At 52.9% G+C, this 19533-nt stretch overlaps 9 protein-coding genes across 9 annotated transcripts; 6 read left to right on the forward strand and 3 right to left on the reverse strand.

The window, feature by feature from the left end:
* Window positions 1-758: 758 nt before the first annotated feature.
* EsH8_VI_000810 (uncharacterized protein) lies at window positions 759-2148 on the forward strand (the record flags this gene model as incomplete). The annotated part of the gene is made up of 2 exons (XM_083272063.1): window positions 759-1601; window positions 1672-2148. 2 exons carry the CDS (start codon window positions 759-761, stop codon window positions 2146-2148), a joined length of 1320 nt encoding a protein of 439 aa, XP_083127237.1.
* A 1335-nt stretch (window positions 2149-3483) lies between these two features.
* EsH8_VI_000811 (snoRNP complex protein NOP56) lies at window positions 3484-5210 on the forward strand (the record flags this gene model as incomplete). The annotated part of the gene is made up of 3 exons (XM_083272064.1): window positions 3484-3653; window positions 3802-4924; window positions 4980-5210. 3 exons carry the CDS (start codon window positions 3484-3486, stop codon window positions 5208-5210), a joined length of 1524 nt encoding a protein of 507 aa, XP_083127238.1.
* Window positions 5211-6504: 1294 nt separating this feature from the next.
* On the reverse strand, window positions 6505-7947 carry EsH8_VI_000812 (AAA family ATPase VPS4; the record flags this gene model as incomplete). The annotated part of the gene is made up of 3 exons (XM_083272065.1): window positions 6505-6726; window positions 6801-7251; window positions 7310-7947. 3 exons carry the CDS (start codon window positions 7945-7947, stop codon window positions 6505-6507), a joined length of 1311 nt encoding a protein of 436 aa, XP_083127239.1.
* Window positions 7948-8853: 906 nt separating this feature from the next.
* EsH8_VI_000813 (tubulin-binding prefolding complex subunit YKE2) lies at window positions 8854-9390 on the forward strand (the record flags this gene model as incomplete). The annotated part of the gene is made up of 4 exons (XM_083272066.1): window positions 8854-8914; window positions 8965-9035; window positions 9087-9211; window positions 9273-9390. The coding sequence occupies 4 exons, from the start codon at window positions 8854-8856 to the stop codon at window positions 9388-9390; spliced, it is 375 nt and encodes a 124-aa protein (XP_083127240.1).
* A 203-nt stretch (window positions 9391-9593) lies between these two features.
* Window positions 9594-10278, reverse strand: EsH8_VI_000814 (uncharacterized protein; the record flags this gene model as incomplete). Its single annotated transcript, XM_083272067.1, has 2 exons — window positions 9594-10204; window positions 10257-10278. The coding sequence occupies 2 exons, from the start codon at window positions 10276-10278 to the stop codon at window positions 9594-9596; spliced, it is 633 nt and encodes a 210-aa protein (XP_083127241.1).
* Window positions 10279-11854: 1576 nt separating this feature from the next.
* Window positions 11855-13617, forward strand: EsH8_VI_000815 (AMSH-like ubiquitin thioesterase; the record flags this gene model as incomplete). The annotated part of the gene is made up of 3 exons (XM_083272068.1): window positions 11855-11992; window positions 12048-13381; window positions 13434-13617. 3 exons carry the CDS (start codon window positions 11855-11857, stop codon window positions 13615-13617), a joined length of 1656 nt encoding a protein of 551 aa, XP_083127242.1.
* A 784-nt stretch (window positions 13618-14401) lies between these two features.
* Window positions 14402-14922, forward strand: EsH8_VI_000816 (uncharacterized protein; the record flags this gene model as incomplete). Its single annotated transcript, XM_083272069.1, has 2 exons — window positions 14402-14593; window positions 14653-14922. 2 exons carry the CDS (start codon window positions 14402-14404, stop codon window positions 14920-14922), a joined length of 462 nt encoding a protein of 153 aa, XP_083127243.1.
* An 85-nt stretch (window positions 14923-15007) lies between these two features.
* EsH8_VI_000817 (GNAT family N-acetyltransferase) lies at window positions 15008-15772 on the reverse strand (the record flags this gene model as incomplete). The annotated part of the gene is made up of 1 exon (XM_083272070.1): window positions 15008-15772. The coding sequence occupies one exon, from the start codon at window positions 15770-15772 to the stop codon at window positions 15008-15010; it is 765 nt and encodes a 254-aa protein (XP_083127244.1).
* A 2561-nt stretch (window positions 15773-18333) lies between these two features.
* Window positions 18334-19533, forward strand: EsH8_VI_000818 (uncharacterized protein; the record flags this gene model as incomplete). Its single annotated transcript, XM_083272071.1, has 3 exons — window positions 18334-18465; window positions 18520-18904; window positions 18965-19533. 3 exons carry the CDS (start codon window positions 18334-18336, stop codon window positions 19531-19533), a joined length of 1086 nt encoding a protein of 361 aa, XP_083127245.1.

Genomic DNA, 19533 nt, shown 5'->3' on the forward strand with positions numbered 1-19533 from the left:
CAGTAGCTCGGACAATGCACCGCGCCCAGAACCAAGGATGAGAGTTGCTGCTGCTGTAGGAATGCAGACCGTCCAGCCTGATGCGGACAGTGTGTCGGGGAATCGCTCCCACAAAGTCTCCGGCTTCTTAAAACACGTCCCAAACTGAGTGTATACTATGTACATGGTGCAAGCATATCAATTGCACCCAGTGTCCAGGCTCGGAGCCACGGAATCTACGGTAAAGAAGCCCAGCAGCTTGCTTCTTTTTTCCAAGGTCATCCTTCAATCAAAGAGAAAGGGGGGGAGAAACCCTTCCCTCGCACACAAGACGTCTTGCGCTGTCCGTGGATTCTGACAGGGTGGACCTGCAAAAAAAGGGAAAGTTCGGTGCAGCCGCAGGTCATCCGCGGAACGTCGGAGGACGCGATTCGCTGCCGGTTTCACTGGTGAGAATTAACCCCCCCATGTCGGCCTTAAAATTGATCTTACCCACTCTAATTCACCCTCTATTCAAGCCACGGGGGAAATTGGTTGAAAAAACCCCGACAACCGCCTCCTTAGGTTCTCCTCCTGCCTCCCGCCTTTTAATCTCCTACTCGACAGGTATTGATCGACTCTCGTCTGTCTCACTCATCAACCGCGAAAGCGCGCGACTTCTGATTCTGCCCTGAGCTCTCTATCTCGGTTGCAGCCCTCCTTCGGCCTCACCACCAACAACCCCCCCTTACACCGTAGAGTGTTGTTCCTCCGCGTCTCCCGCAGCATCTGCCGCGACAATGACTGCGCCCGAATCCCCCATGGCCCAGCCCGCGCCGGCAACGACCGGCAAGGACCAGATCGTGACCCGCCGACGAAGAAAGTCGAGCGTGCGAGGCCATAGCCAGCCCACCAAGCAGGAGAAGCTCGACAAGCTCTCCAAGCGCAGCAAGGCCCGCGCCCTCCTCCGCCGCTGCAAGCACATCGCCGTCAAGCACACCTGGACCACGCCTCTGGTCCTCATCCTCGCATTCCTCTCCCTCTACGCCGTCAATCCCACCGAGTCCAATGTCATCCACCACTTCATCTTCCTCTCCTACAAGATCCCCCAGCAAGGCCTCGATGCTGATGCCGACGCCCCTGCGCAGTATGGCAAGGGACTCTGGGACATTGCCTTCGTCATCTTCTATGCTACCGTCTTGACCTTCACCCGCGAGTTCATCATGCAGGAGCTCCTCCGCCCGCTGGCCAAGTCTTTCGGAATCCGCTCTCGCGGTAAGCAGTTGCGCTTCATGGAGCAGGCGTACACCGGCATCTACTTCGGCATCCTCGGCCCCTTCGGCCTTTACGTCATGAGTCGCACACCGGTGTGGTACTTCAACACCACTGGCATGTACGAGGCGTTCCCGCACAAGACCCACGAGGCTATCGTCAAGTTTTATTACTTGTTCGAGGCGGCATACTGGGCGCAGCAGGCGCTGGTCATGCTGCTTGGCATGGAAAAGCCTCGCAAGGACTACTATGAGCTTGTGGCGCATCACATCGTGACTCTGTCGCTCATTGGTCTGAGCTACCGGTTTCACTTTACGTACATGGGCATCGCTGTGTACTTGACTCACGACATTAGCGACTTTTTCATGGCTGTAAGTTGCTTCAAGGTGTTCCTTTCCCTCTCAGTTGATGCCCGTGACTAACTCGCTCCTCTTCTTGCAGTTGTCCAAAACGTTCAACTACATCGACAGCCCTATTACTGGGCCCTGGTATTGCCTGTCTCTGGCCTCATGGATCTACCTGCGTCACGTCATCAACCTTAAGATTCTCTGGTCCATCCTCACCGAGTTCCACACTGTCGGCCCCTACGAGCTCAACTGGGAGACTGAGCAGTACAAGTGCTGGATCGCCAAGGTCATCACCTTCAGTCTCCTCGGTCTTCTCCAGTCACTCAACCTCTTTTGGCTGTTCTTCCTGGTCCGAATTGGATACCGCTACGTCTTCCATGACGTCAAGCAGGATGACAGATCCGAGGCTGAGGACTCGGAGGTTGAGCCCATGGAGACGATCGAGGAGGTATCCAAGGTTGATGCGGCGCCTTTGGCAAACGGAGAGGCCGCTCAGGCCGTTGCCAACGGAGTGGCCAAGGCAACCGGAGGCGGGATTGCATCGCGAACCAGGAGCAGACGTGCTGCTTGAAAGGGTTTCTGCGCTACTTGAGTACAGATCGCACGGCACTACCATAGTCTCATTTTGAGTGCCATGGACTCGGACGTTGTATATATAGTTTAGCTAATAATGCGTAATGTGTAATGACAAAGTACAAGTTGATCATGTTGAGAATCCACGTAAGGCTGTGTGTTTTAAATATATTTGGTAATGGCCCGTATCAGTACAACCATGCTGTCTGTTGCTGTTAAGTTTCCATTATTGCTAGATATCAGATGTTTGGCTCCGTGCTACTTTACGGGCGGTCGGACGGTACCTCAACTTCCCTTACCAACTTTGTACGGTATTAACGTAGTCAATCAAGCGTTGCTACCGGTGCCCGTTTTCGCCATGCTTTCAACCGTGCTTCGGCGTTACTTGTGAGACCCAAAGATGAGTTAGTGGCTGCCACTGTCTTTAGCCGTCACTCTCAAGTCAAGAGCAAAATCAAAGACTGCTTTTATCCAAATCCAGTGTATTACTATTATTCTGTTTGTCTCTTGTGATTTCCAGCCAACCTGTTTTTCACGATGGTGTTCAGGTCATGCGTACTTAAAGTACATTTTACTGGCTACCTTAGATGAATTGCGTATGATCTATTAATCACAATAAAAATTCATCGAACCACCCTGGTTTTCTTTAATGAACCAGAAAATACTTGAACATGGCTATAGTACCGTCTAAAACCAGTGACCCATGAGCTGGAGTAGAGGAAAGTGGTGGAACTCCAGAGCCGCGAGGCTTCATTCATTAACAGGCCGAACACATGCGGGCGTAGAAGCACATAGGGGCACCACCACCACCAGCGTAGGTAAAGCAGACGACTCAGAAAGAGATTCACAGCCAAATAAAGTAGATGGATTCAATTCAACTCATTTGGAAGGTATCTAAAATTACTTAATGATGCTCATCGTCTTGTAATCAATCCGGCCTGCCGCAAAGTCTCGCAGAGATAGTACGCCTGGCTGCCCACTGACATGTACATCGTGGCACAGCCTCACGCCGCAGGTCCCTGCCCCACCACTGCCATCGTCGGCAGCCGGCCTCGCTTGAGGCCGAGTATTCTGGAGCACACGTGACCCTCCCACCACCCACACTGCCTGAAGCTGGCCCGAGCGTCAGCTTTTGGAGCTCCAGAAAAATTTCCAATTGACACCAGTGGGGGGGAAAAATTGAAGAAAAAAAATCCGACTCTTGACTTTGACTTCGTCTCGAGACACCTGCCTTGCCTCTGCCCACCCACAAAACCCGCGCGAGGCTCGATTGTCGGTCCCCACGACTTTAACTTCTCCCCTAGAGACAGAGAGACAAGAGCCGACTTTCAAAATGGCCGCGATCAACTACCTCCTCTACGAGGCGCCCATGGGCTACGGTGTGTTCCACATCGAGCACCAGCCCGACAGCATTGGCCTGCGCCAGAAGGAGGCCCAGGAGAGCATGGCTGACCTCGCTCGCTTCGGCAAGATGGTCAAGCTCGTCAACTTCACTCCCTTCGAGTAGGACTTCCCCCAATTTGCGACTTCTTGTGTGGGTTGCGCGACTGCTGCATTAAGCGCGTCTCGAGATGGAGAGGAGACGGTGGAGAACGCAGACCGAGAAGCAGAAGATGAAAAGGACCAATGGCTAACAAAACGTCTCCTGTAGCACCGGAAAGCAGGCTCTGGACGAGATCAACCACATCTCCGAGGGTCTTATGACCGACCACCTCAAGTCCGTCCTTGAGCTCAACCTTCCCCAGACTAGCGGCAAGAAGAGCAGAATCACTGTCGCTGTGGCCGAGAAGAACCTGGCCTCCGTGATCAAGAGCACCTTCCCTGGCGTCGACTGCGAAACCTCCGAGACCTCAGAGGTCGCTGGCGACCTCCTCCGCGGCGTCCGCCTGCACGCCGACCGCCTCCTCAAGGGCCTGCAGACTGGCGACTCGACCGCTGCCGGTCTTGGTCTGGGCCACTCTTACTCCCGCGCCAAGGTGAAGTTCAGCACCACCAAGAACGACAACCACGTCATCCAGGCCAGCGCCACCGTCGAGTTCCAGGACAAGGGCGTCAACCAGTTCTTCATGCGCGTCCGCGAGTGGTACGGCTGGCACTTCCCCGAGCTCGTCAAGATTGTCTCGGACAACCTCACCTACGCCAAGCTCGTCCTTGCCATCGGCGACAAGGCTACTCTCACCGACGACAAGCTGCACGACATTGCTGCCCTCGTTGAGGAGGACGGAGAGAAGGCCCAGGCCATCATTGATGCCGCCAAGGTCTCCATGGGTCTGACCATCACGCCCGCCGATCTCGAGATCGTCAAGGGCTTCGCCGAGGCCGTCGTCCAGCAGGCCGAGGCCCGCCGCTCGACCGCCAACTACCTCGACAAGAAGATGTCCATCGTCGCGCCCAACCTGCAGACCCTCATTGGCACGCCCGTTGCCGCCAAGCTGATCTCGCACGCCGGCTCCTTGACGAACCTGAGCAAGTACCCTGCCTCGACGCTGCAGATTCTTGGCGCCGAGAAGGCTCTCTTCCGCGCGCTCAAGACCAAGAGCAACACGCCCAAGTACGGTCTCATCTACCACAGCAGCTTCATCGGCAAGGCCGCCGTCAAGAACAAGGGTCGCATCTCGCGTTACCTCGCCAACAAGTGCAGTATTGCCAGCCGTATCGACAACTACACCGAGAACCCCACCACCAAGTACGGTGAGGCTCTCCGCCAGCAGGTCGAGGACCGTCTTGAGTTCTACGCCACCGGCAAGAAGCCCGCCAAGAACGCCGATGTCATGGTAAGAGTTTCTATCACCCCCTGAAGTGAAACAAGAGACTAACACAGCATTAAAGGCCTCCGTCTTGGAGCAGGTCGAGGGTGACGTCGCACTTGACGACACGGAGATGGTTGATGCCGTCGCCAGTGAGGTCAAGAAGGAGAAGAAGGAGAAGAAGGAGAAGAAGGATAAGAAGGACAAGAAGGACAAGGAGAAGAAGCGCAAGCGCGAGTCCGGAGTCGGCGCCGAGCCCGAAAAGGCTGACGGGGAAAAGAAGAAGAAGAAGAAGAAGTCCAAGGATGAGTAAAGGGAGCCCTCTGGCCCCTCCGCTCTCACTGGTTACTTCTCTGTTTCAAACACCTTCTCTTTTTTCCCTGTCTACTGTGTAGGTCGGCGGCACATAGGTCTCTGGCAAATCGGCTTGTCTCGTCTTTCGTCTCTTTTTGTTGCTCTCTGGGAGTTTATTGGGGAAATGAAACCGGGCTCGGAGTTTGGGCTAAAATGTTAATGCATCATCTATGTGTGTATGTACAGTTGAAGAACACCAAAACCCATACCCCAGAAAATGCCTGAATGGTTTCCCATCATGACGCTGGGGGGCCGTTTGGGTTATTTTTTTTTTTTAAGATTAGGGGAAAAGCAAGTGTCCATCAGATCCCTCCTGTTCTCCGCCTGTCCCGTCTTAGCTTTGTGAGGTCATGAGAGGTCTACCTCGTGTGCCGTCAAACGAGCCTGTTGCCGATGACTTTCGTCCTGTCGCTCTTCCAAAACTGCCTTAGTTCGTAGCTCAAGGCGTACCAAGCTGGCAAATGCCATTTTCTATATGTTGTTGTTGGATTTATTGTCCGAACAAATTAAATAGAGTGGGCATTATCAGTCCTGCCTGATGGGTCTTTCGTCTGCCCATCTGCTTCATTCATCTCTTTCCACTTGCCTTGGACCTTTCCTCGTGTCCTCTCAAAAGAGAATTCCTCAACACGAGAGAGATAGAAAGATAGAGAGACAGACAAGTATGCCGATTTGAACTGGCCCAGGAACAATCACATCCAAAAACAGACACCGCCCCACCCATCTTGCTCCATGCTTACTGAGTTCATCGTTCTGGATTGACGTGCAAACAAGAATGAATCCCCGGGAATGAATCAACATCGGATTTGGAAGAAACAAGAAGAAGAATAATTAGAAGCCTTTCTTTGCTTGCTGCCACTTTTTGTTCACGCTTTAGTGATAAAGCCGCAATGCAACAAATACAGAGATGATGATAAAAAAACGCGGTTGATATTTCCCCCACCCAATGCCGGCCGTTTCAACGCCAGAGGACGCCCCCAACTTTCGACACAGCCGTCCATCCCATGATCTGTTTCTTTCCATACTTTCATCTCAACACAAAAAACAATAAATGTAGGAGAAACCCCACTAGCTCTCCTCGTCATCGTCATCGCTGTGCGCGCTCTCTCTTCCTCCTCATCGTCTGGTCTCTTTCTCATGATTCCATTGGCTGTCTCCTGAATAACTCCCAGACGTCAACATAGCTAAGGGTAGACCACCACCGTGACGGATACACTCTTGTCTGTCTTCTATTCCTGGATAAAGGGACCGGCTCACGCGCCCTCGCTGCCAAACTCGTTTGTCCACTCTATTTGCTTGGATGCGTCGTCGTCGGACACGGTAGGGTGCGAGTCTCTGAGGGCCTGCTTGAAATCCTTGAGCTCAATGATGGGCGCCATCAGCTCCTCCGAGTCGACGTCGTGGTAGGTCATCTCCTTGGCATCCGGGTCGCCAGGCGAGCACGGCGTAAGTTTCTTAACACCATCGACCATGACCTGGGGCGAGTCAGCATGAAGTTCAAATTGTACCGTATTGGTTCCAAGAAAGGACATGCTTGTGCATTACGTACCGGTTTGAAGTGCGTGGCCTGGATAATCTTGCGCACCGGCCCCATCAACGCTTGCTGCACCACGTTGGCGATATCACTGCCGGAGAACCCGTCAGACATCTCGGCTAGGACGCGGTAGTCATCGGCCTGGAGGTTTGTTTCCGTATCGCCGACGGCAAGCTTGAACATGCGCGCGCGACCGTTCACGTCGGGGAGACCAATGTGAACGCGGCGCTGGAAACGTCGTCGGATGGCGGCGTCGAGTTGCCACGGGATGTTTGTCGCACCCAGAACCAGAATGCCCTTGCTGTCATTACCGACACCGTCCATCTGCACCAGAAGCTCCGTCTTAATACGCCTCGAGGCCTCGGACTCGCCCTCGCCACGGGGACCGCACAGGGCGTCGATTTCATCGATGAAGAGAACCGAGGGCTTGTTTTCTCTCGCCATGGTGAATAGCGCCTTGACGAGTCTGTTACACTATAGTTAAAATGCCGTCGCATCGTGCTTCATTTTCGCGATTGACTGACCTTTCACTCTCTCCCATCCACTTGCTCACAAGGTCGGAACTGCTGACACTGAAGAACGTGCTGTTTGCTTCTGTCGCGACCGCCTTGGCCAGATAACTCTTACCCGTTCCCGGGGGACCGTAGAGAAGAATACCCTTCCACGCTTGGCGCTTGCCCTGGAACAGCGAAGGGAACTTGATAGGTAGCACAACGGCCTCTTTCAGCACATCCTTGGCGCCCTCAAGACCGGCGACATCGTCCCACCGCACGTTGGGCCGCTCCTGCAGAATGGCGCCGCTCAAGGCGTTGCGCAGCTTCTTGTTGTCCTCGTCGCCATCGTCGGCGTTCGCCTTGCCCTTGCCGCCGCCATTGACGCCTATAGCCCCGGATTTGTTGCCGCCACCCCCGCCGCTCTTTTTACTCTCCGCCTCTGCGAGGTAGGTTTTGAGTTTTTCGGCGCGGTCCATGTATTCGGCTGTCTTCTGGCGAATGAGCTCCTTGGACTTGGGGTTCTTCTCCCACTTGACAGCGAGGACGAAGAGCTCGAGCGACTTTGTGTATAGTTGGAAGGCCTTTTCGTAGTCGGCGGCGTTGTCAGCGTCGATGGCCTGCTTGACCGTGCTGATGGCACGGCCGAGGAAGTCTGTGATGCCCGACATTGTGTTCGCTGTATATGTTCTTCGTGGGTTGTCGTGCCGTGAGGAAGAGGTGGGATTCGTGATAAGATGGAAAGAGCGGGGAAAGCTCTCTCTCTGTCTCTTTGTGCCTGTCTGGCTCTCGTTTGGGTTGGCGCTGCGATTCGCTTCTGAATAAATACTAGATTAACAGAGGGAAATTCGATCGAGCCCAAGAAATTTCGTCACTACTTGGAATAGACGGCTATAAGGTTGGGTGGTTGGCTGGTTGGGACCTCGAGGCAGTTGCGGGCGTGGATTCTGTGACGTTGCCTGGGCAGTTCGTGATGGATACTAACGCTAATGGAGGTGACTTGGGCCTGAGAGGTAGTGGGGGTGGGGATCTTATTATGTCTGTATGCATTAAGCTGTATATATGCATTTTACTGCTTATGCATTCTTTGTCAAATATAACAAATATGAGATTCAGCTGGGTGATCATTTGGTTCATCCATTGATAGTTAGTGATTGTGCGTCTGATATCGCTGACAAATAATATTTAAAATGTCAAGAAGGGCAAAGAAAGAAATAGTTTAAAACATCTCTCCCTCTTGCGCTCTCATCTGGTTCTAGCCTCGCTCTCCGCCGATCCTCGATTATTCGAAATGTGGGGTTCTATTTTTGCATCTAACCAGTATTATGAGAGTCTGTCACCAACGCAGCATTCACGCTGGGTCAAAGTACCAAGTATCCTCCTTCAGACCACCGCCCGAAAGTCGAAACAAACGAATAATTCTCAAGGACTTGGCATTGTATAACGTCTGATTCCCAGAAACGTCTCAAACTGCAACCGTTGAGCTAATTCCGGGATTTTTGCCGGCGGCTTTACTCATCCACAACTTCGGACTCGGTTTTTTTTTCTCTCACTAAGCCCCTCACACTTACTCAACGATGGCTGAGGTTCAGGCTAAGCTGCAAAAGCTTTCAGAAGAGTACACTGCGCTGCAACAAGGTACCTTTGGTCAACCGACGTCATTTGGATTTTCGCTAACCTCCTGTCAGAACTCCAGAGTGCCGTTCAGTCGCGGCAAAAACTTGAGGCCCAGAAGCAGGAGAACCTTGGTGTGAAAGAGGTGAGCCCTATTGTCCAACTGCAACGACCACATGGCTGATGCATCCCCCAGGAATTCGACAAGCTCAAGGATGGCGAGCAGATTTACAAGCTTGTCGGCCCCGTGTTGCTGAAGCAGGACAAGATAGAGGCCGAGAGCACTGTAAAAGGTCGCCTGGACTTCATTACCAAGGAGATGTGCGTGCATCATGACTCCCCTCCAGCTATCAAAACCTCGCTTACTGATTTTTTCCGCCAGTGAGAGACACGAGACTCAGATTCAGGAAGCACAGGGCAAGCTTGAGAAGAAGAAGGGCGAGATCATTCAGATTCAAACCAGCGCACAGGCTGCGGCTGGTCAAGGCAAGAAGGCATGATGACGATGACGATGACAACGGGAGGATTGAGGTCTGGCATGAGTGGTGATACAGTAACGAAACTACTAGGACTATGAATTATACCCAGCAATGCTCCGACAAGATTCCCTAAAAAAAACGCCATGCTAATGCGCCATTCCTGGTGGTGATGTTACCACCCGAGTTCCCAATTTCATTAAGCGGTCATGATAGTATCATCTTCCTCAGTTCAGAGCCATGATGGAAAACCCCCAAGGCAAGCCCATATTACGCGCGGGCAGCTCCGTCGCCCAGCCGATGGCATTTTGGTACTCGTCCTCAGACGTAAACTCGGCGTCGTTCACCTTGCCCTCGACGGCGCCCATGATGAGGTCCGCGATCTGGCTCTTGGTGTAGCAGCGGCCAAAGATGCGGCTCTCCTCGATCTTGCGAATCATGGCGGAGCGCAGCTCGCACTCGGCGAAGCGCTGAACCTCGCGGTCGAAGCTGGCGTTTGTAATGGGACCGTAATGGTGAGCAGCCAGCTTCTGAAAGAAGGCGACCATGCCGGCGATGGCCTGGGCGAGCATGTGCGCCTTGGCCGCGTCGTCGAGGTAGTTGAGCATCGATGACGAGTTCTGCTCGATCAGACCGTGCTCGTCGTGATCAAAGGTTGCGTGGACGACCTTGGAGATACTGTCTTGGGTGGAGAGGATGCCCTCTGGGTCCTGTAGGTTGAAAGTCTTGGCGATCTCGTTGTAGCACTGTGAAAGGGTTGTCCAGAGAGAGACACTGTTTTGGACCGATGCCTTGCCTATGCTTAGGGTAAAATGCGACATGGTGTTGTCGATGCTTTCTGTTCTGTGGTTAGTTACCAGGTTGGCTGTGCTGTAACTAGAGCAACTCACTTCTACAAGTGGTGGAAGACATGGTGATGCGAGTTGTAATAGTGCTTGACGATAGACTTGATGTTGGGTAAGGGACTTGGCGTGTGATTGCTTCCGGTTTATATACGAATAGTACGTTGGAGATGAATGTTACAATCATACAAGACTGGAGAGGCTGGGCATCATCAGAGAGGAAAACCTCTCCTTAAATCTCAACGGGATTGTAGCCTTGTGGCCTCATGGGGAGATTCTTCCAGGATGGCCCAGCAATGCAGGACGCGATTGTGGCCATCCCTGAATCTGCCATGTTCGGGCGAACACATGGCAAGGTCCCAAGAATCGCCGCGACTAGCCAGTTTGTGGTACCCAGTCTTCGCGGGAGATGACCGGTGTGCCCCCCGTCAACACTTCACGGCAAGGCGGAAAAGGGCATTAGGTGGCATTTCCTCCACATTCCCGCAAAAAACATCAAGCCATCTCGCCGTCAGATTTTGCGGGATCGCAAGATGCGATAGCTGATAACCTGACGACTCGGCACCGCCACGCCCTCAGCTTGAGACATCGACTGGTGTGAAGGGAGGTACCGCATAGTAATAGAGAGGTCTCCCGACGGACGGACGCCAGACCGCCCAAGATCTCACTTGCTCTCGCTCACCGGCGACTAGCGGAGGCGTGGGGGTGCGCTCGCCTCGAAGCATGCACGTCAGGGACATTCGACCCGGTTCAAGCAGGCGGTGGAAGCACCCAAGCATGATGCCATGTTGAGACTCGAGCCGCGAGAGGATCAGTGCGATGCAACCAGGAACGGAGGTTGGACTGCCGGGTTCACCGGCCCGTCTGGGCGCTTGGTTGTTGGCAGGTTTATTGCGAAAATTGGGTGCATTCCGACATTTCCCGATATTTGAATGAGGCGAGCCACGCCCATGCCTCCGTTGCGTTGGCGGGCAAACGAGACGGCTCGTAAATCGAACGGAAATACGGGCGAGATGACGTTGCTTTTGCTGCCCAATGAGACCTTGGCCATTGTTGAATTTTTTCCCCTGTCTTGGCAATGAGAAAAGTGTTCAGGTTCTAGGAGGGAGGTTATTTGTCCGCTCATCCTCAAGGAGGATGGACAATTCGGAAGTAAATTAGAGCTGAGATATTGACCCGGATACTCCCGCCGACTGTCAGCTTTAGGTCAATCGCTGTTGATCTTGGGCTCACCACTACTCACCTTGCTGGCAGCTAAGGTAAGTTTAGGTAAGCATTGGCAAGAGACGTGTCACGTGTCTGACCTCGTCTCCACGTGATGGAAGTCTGAATAAGGCCCAGGTTTCGATGTCTGGTCATTGCCCCTCCTTAGTGCGGACCTTGTCGGTCCCCATGGCGGGGTGCTTCAGCCACCCGTGGCTGGCCTAGTGCTTCGTCATACGGTCCCCTGGGACGAAACCCTCCAGACATCTTGACCGGATGCTCGATCTCTGCTGCCTCAAGGCTGCCACTATTGGCTCCCAACCCTAAAACAATGCCAAATACCACCTGAAAGGTGTTTCTCGCCATCAGCGACATCATTTTGAGTCCCGAGGCTCTACGTAGCGGTCATTGAAGAGCTCCCAACACACCGATCTACCACTACGATGAACGGCCCCTCCAGCCCGCGCCCTGCGCGGCCCATGAGCATTAAGGAGATCACCAACGCGGCGGAGGATTTCGAATTTCGGACAACCATCCCCTTCAAATATTGGGCTCGCTCTGCCGATACTCTATTCCAAGAGGTTTGTGCCAGATCCTGCTTGGTTTCTGTCCTGCAAACGCTGACATGCGACGCAGGCGACGTTTGCGCTTCAAGATCGCGACATTCGAAAGGCATACCAGATGCTATGGCGGCACTCGATTCTCGTCCTCAACCACCTCAAGACACACCCCGACGCCAAACAGCCCGAAAATAAGGCCCTCACGAAACCACTATTCAGCCGCCAGCAGAAGGACGTGTTTGGGTTGTTGGAGGAACTAAAACCACAGATTGACCGCGACTACAATGAATGGCAGTTGATGAATGCGTCGAAACAGAAAGCGAACGAGGAATCCAACAAAAGACCCTCGAGCTATGACGAGTTTGCTGCCCGAGACCCGACCTTGTCCGGCAATGCCAAGATCCTTGACGCCGCTGATAATCAGGAGCTAGCCGTGTCCCTGGCACAACGAGACTTCAAACGACGAGACGCTGCGAGGAAAGCAACGCGACAGGCCGGTGTTAGCGAGGAAGAGGAACAGGAACGTCGGAAGGGCGGCCGCTGGGATGACTGGGAGCAGTTCGGCAACCCAGCCACAGACGAAGAGGAGATCAGGAGGCAGATTGAGGCAACACGACGCCGACTTGACGGCACCGACGGAGGGGGAGACGAGAACAACCTCCCAGATACACGCGGCCCCGTTCACCAGAGCCAAGTGCTTCCTCCTCGAGCGCCCCATAGCCATTCGTACAACTACCCGTCCATCTCAAGACCGAGAGCAGTGGAATGGGAGGCAGCCCCTCTCGAGCCACAGCGCGCATATACACCACAACAGTCTCAACCGCCCAAGCCGCCAAAGGAAGATTTCACACCATTACGGCAGGAACTTGATGCGGCAGCACCGATGATACCGGGCAAGGAGCCCTTACCGTCATACAAGCCGCTTCCAACGCTTGATACACTGCACAGGGACGTTCCCGAGTTGCCCGCCAAAGAGGAAGTTGTCCCGCCTCCGGCAAAGGAGCGTCTTACATTTCGTCCGGCGGCCTATCTTGAAAACGGGGATCCTATCCGGCCCGTATTCCTCCCGACACAGCTCAAGGAGGCATTTCTCGACATTGCTTCGGACAACACCCGCAAGGGGCTGGAGATGTGTGGCATTCTTTGTGGACGGCCGGTTAACAACGCGCTATTCATAAGTTGTTTGCTCATCCCTGAGCAGAAGAGTACGTCCGACACATGCGAGACGGAGAACGAGTCGGGGATGCTCGATTATTGCATCAATGAGGACCTTCTGATGGTGGGATGGATTCACACGCACCCCACGCAGACTTGCTTCATGAGTTCGCGAGACCTACACACACAGGCCGGATACCAGGTCATGATGCCGGAGAGTATTGCCATCGTTTGTTCACCGAGGCATACTCCATCGCAAGTTCCGCCGCCCTGATGATGTTGGAACCATTGCTAACACGAGTAATAGATATGGCATCTTCCGCCTCACCAACCCCCCGGGTCTCACTCATATCCTTCAATGTACCAAATCTGAAACATTCCACCAGCACTCCATTGACAACTTGTACACCGGGGCAAAGAACCCACCCGGCCATGTCTACCACTCCGACAAGCTAGATTTCTATGTCAAGGACCTACGACCGAAACGGTAGGAGCTAGAGAAGTGAAGACAACGACAGCGCAGGTCGCGCGTGAAGAAGAGATTGGCCATCATGACTTACCAGCTGTGACCAGGCAGCTGACCCCGACGTTGGACTTGGACCGTCGGGTTAGTATTATGATGGGTCTGCAGCCCAGGATGGAATATGAGGTGTCTTTTGCTTTTTGCATGGCAGGCGTACTCGACTGCTGGATGCTGCAGTCGTGGATGCTTAGTGAGCGTCTCTAACGGGACGTATGACGATGTCAGGAGTGCCGGATTGAATGTAGAGAGCCGTACGATAGAGAGTATGGCTGAATAATCGACTGATCACTTTGCAGTGGTCCTCCACCTCTTTTGTTGGTGTTTCGCTTTTTGAAAACTCCAGAACACGTTTAATCGATGATGAAAATTATGAGCTCACGAATATCTGCCATGGCAGCTATAAGGTTCTCGCAAGAGAAGCCGGTTCGATTCCAAATGGGCCAGAGCGTGTCCTGCGCTATCCGTCCCATGATTATTTGCGAACATTCCACAGCTAGACGACCAAAGCCGGCTAGAGTCTGCCGTTCGTGCGCCGGCTAACGACGATGACGTCACCGCACCATGCCCCAGGACCCTTTGCCCTCTGCATGTGAGCTCCCGTGCATGTTCTTTATAAACAATGTCAAAGCCTGAATGTTGTCAAACTGATTTGGCACAAGTATCAAAGAGCACAAGACGTTCTTCAGGAAGGATTCAATATACACAACGCCCACCAGAACAAAGGCTAAGAGACCACGCACCTCTTTCCAAACATGGCATTTCCGACAAACGTGCTGGGCATCCTCATCGCCCTGGCCAGCGGATTCGCACTCTTTTACTCGGCGGATTCCATACCCAAATTACTCAGGTATGAAGCAAGGGCGAAGAAAGCGGCTGAATGGAGCAGGACGGCGGAGAATACACTGTGGGAGACCCGATATACCGTTGGAGCAGGCTTCGTTGGCGTAGGTCAACCCTAGACTACACCCCATGATATGAGTGCTTCACTGACATAACCGCGCAGTGTCTCCTATCTGCCATCAGTGGTGTCGCGTTCTCTCTTTTTGTGCCAAACGGGCGGGGCGTATTTACCGTGGGCTGGCCCATCATGCTTGCTGCCGGCTTGGCGTATGGCCATCAGTACATGCGCTCCTTTTGGGTTTCCAAACCCAAGGTCCCCATGATGAAGGATTTCAATGATGCTATCTCGGACTCCATGATAGTTCAGGATTTGCTGACCCCGTTGGCTGGGGGCTGGGGGCTTTTGGCGGTGTGCAAACTCTTTGGGCTGTAGACGGCTCAAAATTTGCACGGCTTGCGAACCAATGTGGTTTTAGTCTACATCAAAATGCATTACATCGTGTGGGGGCATTCTGTCTTCATGCTCTTGCCTCTCTTCTCATATAAACCCAGACGTACTTGCCCCAAGTGTCCTGACTCCCTGTGGCATGTTCGTAGGCCTCGCCTGGTATCTTGCCCTCGGCGAATTCGTCAAGACTAGCCTCCAGCCTCCCGGCCTCTCGGAAACCCTGCCGTTCGAACGCGGACTTACCGCCCATGGAAGACTGGACCCAACAGTACACTCCTGGCTCGCGATCTGCCTTGTCCGTGCCCCATTTCATCAGGCGTGACCCGACGCCTCTGGACTGGTAGTCTGGGTGAACCACGTAGGAGCAGATGAACCTGCACTTGCAACCTTCGGGCATGAACCTTTTGACCCAATACTCCATCGAATCGTTTGTGAGGCCCTCGAGATCCTTGATCGTTTTCGTTATTTTGCTGGGTGCTGCATCAGCGCGCGGTTCCTCCTCTGGCCCAGAGAGGGGCAGGTCCGTGTCGCCGGGGAAGCCCCTTCGAACCCATCCAACCCAGCCAATAGGCCGTCCACTGGTCGAATCTTCGGCGACGATGACATCAACCTTGGGATGATCTACCCAAGCCTTTAACGCCATGCTCATCCCATTCGGGAAATCCTCATGGCCGCGGAAGGCCGCCTTCAGCTGGGTGTGCGAGTCCGTCCGGAACGCAGCGTCGGCGATGGCCGCGAGGGCGCCGACATCATCGTGGGTTGCGGGACGGAGAATCACATCGGTCTTTGCCGGACGGAGGTCCACCGCCGGATTTTGGGCGGAGGCGGAGGCCATGATTCGGGAATCTTGGCAATGAAGTAGAAGTATAGACGGGTGCGGGGTTGAAGATGGGCTTGGCTCGGTGATGGGTGGAGACTGAAAATGGGTTTACGGACGGCATGGACAGGGTAAGTATGCGCATCCGGTTTGAATACCCGTATTTGCCAGACACGTGCCGGGGAAAGGGCTTTATCACCGGGCAGAAGCGGGCTGGGGGCCAGATCCTTGAACATTTTCACCTTCCCTCCCTCACCTTACCCATAACTCTGAGCAACGTGGGAATTTGCCATGCCATACGATTTGAATTTGTAGAAGAATTGTGATAAATGAAAGGGGCTTCGGCCGAATCCAGTCATTTTTGAGCTGCGGACGGCATTGCACCTAAAGAGGGATGCATATGCTCCGAAATGCCCGCTTGAAATGAGCATGTTTATGCGCCTCCACGATGCTCCACGGCGCAATCGCGGCAGTTACGGGCTCCGTTTGATGCCCGGGTTTTGTTGAAGACGATCCAAGAAGAGATAGACCTTGCTATGCGATCGTTGAACTACTACCGTACAAGCCGACAACAGATGCACATTTAATGGATTGATGCCGAATGCTGCGATATGCTGACCCGTTTCGCAGAGCAGATAGTTTATGAGATGAGCATGTAGGACCTACTCATGCACGCCATATCCAGATGAGCATGTTACATCCGGGCATTCCGCATTATTGCCGATGCCGCTACATCGTCAAGAATGATATCACATCAAATTGGAATGCGATTTGGCACCGAGAAGGCTCTTACTACAGCCGTCATTTTGCGTATTCGGGTCTGGAAACCGAAACTCTTTAGAGGAATGGCGACTGTCACCCACATCCCACACCGTATTCTGCTTCCGTGTCGAGTGCTTGATCAAGGCACTTGTAAGAAGCCAATGCATACTTCGTAAAGCTCACGGCCACTGTTATTCTACGTCCGTGAGCTGGTTTTGAAAAGCACTTCCGATTTTAAGTACTCATTTCAGAAGGAGTGTAGTGCGTAGTTGGGCCGCCATGTAATAGACCTCTAGTTACATAATATCTTGCCTGTGCAGAGTTACAAGAGCAATGTAATAAAATACTCCTCTGATGCCAGGAGCTAGTTTGACGGCCCAACTGCGAGCGACATCGTCAAAGTTGAACCAAGACCAGAGGGAATATATTTCAAGACATAGAAAACGGTGCATATGTCTATCACACTGAAGCATCTCAACGTCTTAGTAGTATCGATGCAACTAACTCGTAAACCTGGAAACTAAAGTCGATATCAAAATGTACCGCAGGACGCAGAGATCTTACCGGTCGCCCGTGCCAATGATATTGATGCTCTTCACGAAGCTATTCTGTTTCAATCAGAATAGTCAGACTGGTAGATGTCGGCCCCTCGCGAGTTAATCAGTCGAAACTGTTTAAATCGTCATATTTCTGGAGATGTCCATGCAACTTGCACCATGTCGATACGGTGGCGATAACATCACCTCCACAGCGGGAAATGGACGCGGGGAGCTGGAACAAGTCGCAAATGTAGTCATCAATGAGTCCCGATAACGTTAAGATAGTCTAGTTTGTGTGGCACCCTGTGTGATCGGAGGCAGCACCATCGGATGCTCAGACGTTGGGTATGGCGTTAGCTAGTTCGGACGATGACGACAAAAACACCACCCACACCAGCAAAATCGCAATCAAGGCTCGATTTTGACCGATTTATTGTAGTGTTTTCAACAACTTCTCAATTACGTTTGGAAGTAGCTGCCGGAAAGAGCTACTGGAGCACACGGAAATGGTGTCACCGCCAAAGCTTAACGGTGATGCTTTTCGGTGAACCGACGTTAAAATATAAACGATCAAGATCGAAATGCGGGTAATGCAGAACTTTTCTAGGTCATGATCTGCACTAGAAAAGAGCCAGCACGTCCACAAGATCCCTGCAATACGGGTACGAACACGGCGAAAATCGATTCGACGACGTTCGACGACGTTCAACGATGAGTCCGTGGGCAGACAGCCCAGTCCTAGCCTTGCCTAGCGACCGTTATGTGTAACGCACGCACAAAGGAGCATTAACTGTATGCAAAGTATATTCTTCCTCGTCGGGGCCATCAATCTATTGGACGTTATGCGTCCGCCCGTTGCGGGCATGACATTAGTTTCTCATGGGATGCCCGTTGCGGTAAGACCCTCGCTGTTACGGCAAGCTACACCCCTGAAACTCCCAGACAACGCCGCACCTTTGAGGATGTGAGATCTAGACTGCTGACCTACGGCCATCCCTGGACGATATTTGAGGCTTTCAAGATTCATCCCAGTGTTTCGTCCCAATGCGCTCCTGTTGGGACGTTGCATGACGTATTGACAGGTCCCACGATCGAAAGTTTCTCGATGCGCATCAAAGGCATATTAAGGGGGACTCGCTCCCGAACCATACTCCATAGTAGCAGATGTCAAATAATCATTTCTATATTTCAGCTTTTGCACGAAGTCTACTTTTAATGCCAACCTAAACGAAATCACCAACCATCATAATTCGAACTCGACAGCCAAAAGTTGACACAATGCTCGGCATCGGCGGCCGTATATCTGCCATTATTCCTATTATTGCTTCGGCTGTTGCCGTCGCACTTTCAATCGTACTATTAGCTGCTGGCACTAGCACGAGCAATGCAGGAAACAACTACTTCATATCGGTAAATGCGACACTGTATTGTCTTTGGCCATTATTTGCTAACTATTGCTCCTAGCTAAATACATCAAAAGTCGGCCAAGACATAGTTCAAGTCAAAGCAGCAAACAACACCAACGGAAACGGCGGCGGAAACAGCAATGGTGGTCTCCCCGGACTACCGGGACTCCCTGGGCTCCCGCAACCGAATGATCCTACCGGCATCACACAAGGAATCGGCAACGCCTTGGGTGGATTGCTCGGAAACATCACCAACCAGATTGGCGAAGGCATTCAGGATATTCAGGGACAGCTTGTCGGCAATTTAACACAGCTCTTGGGCGTCAAAGATGATTACCGCCTGTACTTGACCAAAATGTGCGAAGCCACTTACGACAATGAGAACGACCCAAACAGCAAGGCTTCCGTCACTTCTTGCGAAAGCTACGGAAACAAGGGAGCTGGTGTGTATTCACTGCCATGATATGCGTTTGGAGGTGCTATTTACTGATTCGGAATAACAGGCCTGCGAAACATCACCGACTCCATCCCATCCTCCTTCGTTGTCGGAACTGCCAACGTCTCCGTACCGCTCGTTGCAGCATTGGGGGGAACTCTTGATCAGGTTGTCAACATAGCCAGTGTCGGTGCCAAGGCCATGCTTGCCCTCCTCATTATCGGGTGCATCTCCACCGGCTTAGTTCTCCTCGCGACGCTGCCCATTCTCCTAGTCGGATTCCATCGCATATTAGTCCTGATTTCACTTTTCTTCTCCCTGATTGGGTCTATCGCACTTCCTGCCTTTGCGGCGGTTACGACCGGAATCATCTATGGAGGGAAAAGCATGTTGGGCAAGTCAATGGATGCATTCGGCATGCAAATTAAGGCGGGCGGCCCCTTCGTCGCCATGTCTTGGGTTGCCGCCGTCGCCTCGATGGCTGCCGCTACGTACTGGTTTATGGTCTGGTTCGTCAGCTTCAGACGCACAGCATTCAGCAGGCGCAAGCGCAATGAGAACGAGATTGGCAACTGGCGAGGGATTTTCCGAGAGGTGAAGGGTGACCTGAAGACTTGGGAAGGAGCAGAGAAATAA

This window comes from Colletotrichum jinshuiense, chromosome 6 (genome assembly GCF_051148585.1).
Source record: "Colletotrichum jinshuiense chromosome 6, complete sequence".
Lineage (NCBI taxonomy): Eukaryota > Fungi > Ascomycota > Sordariomycetes > Glomerellales > Glomerellaceae > Colletotrichum > Colletotrichum jinshuiense.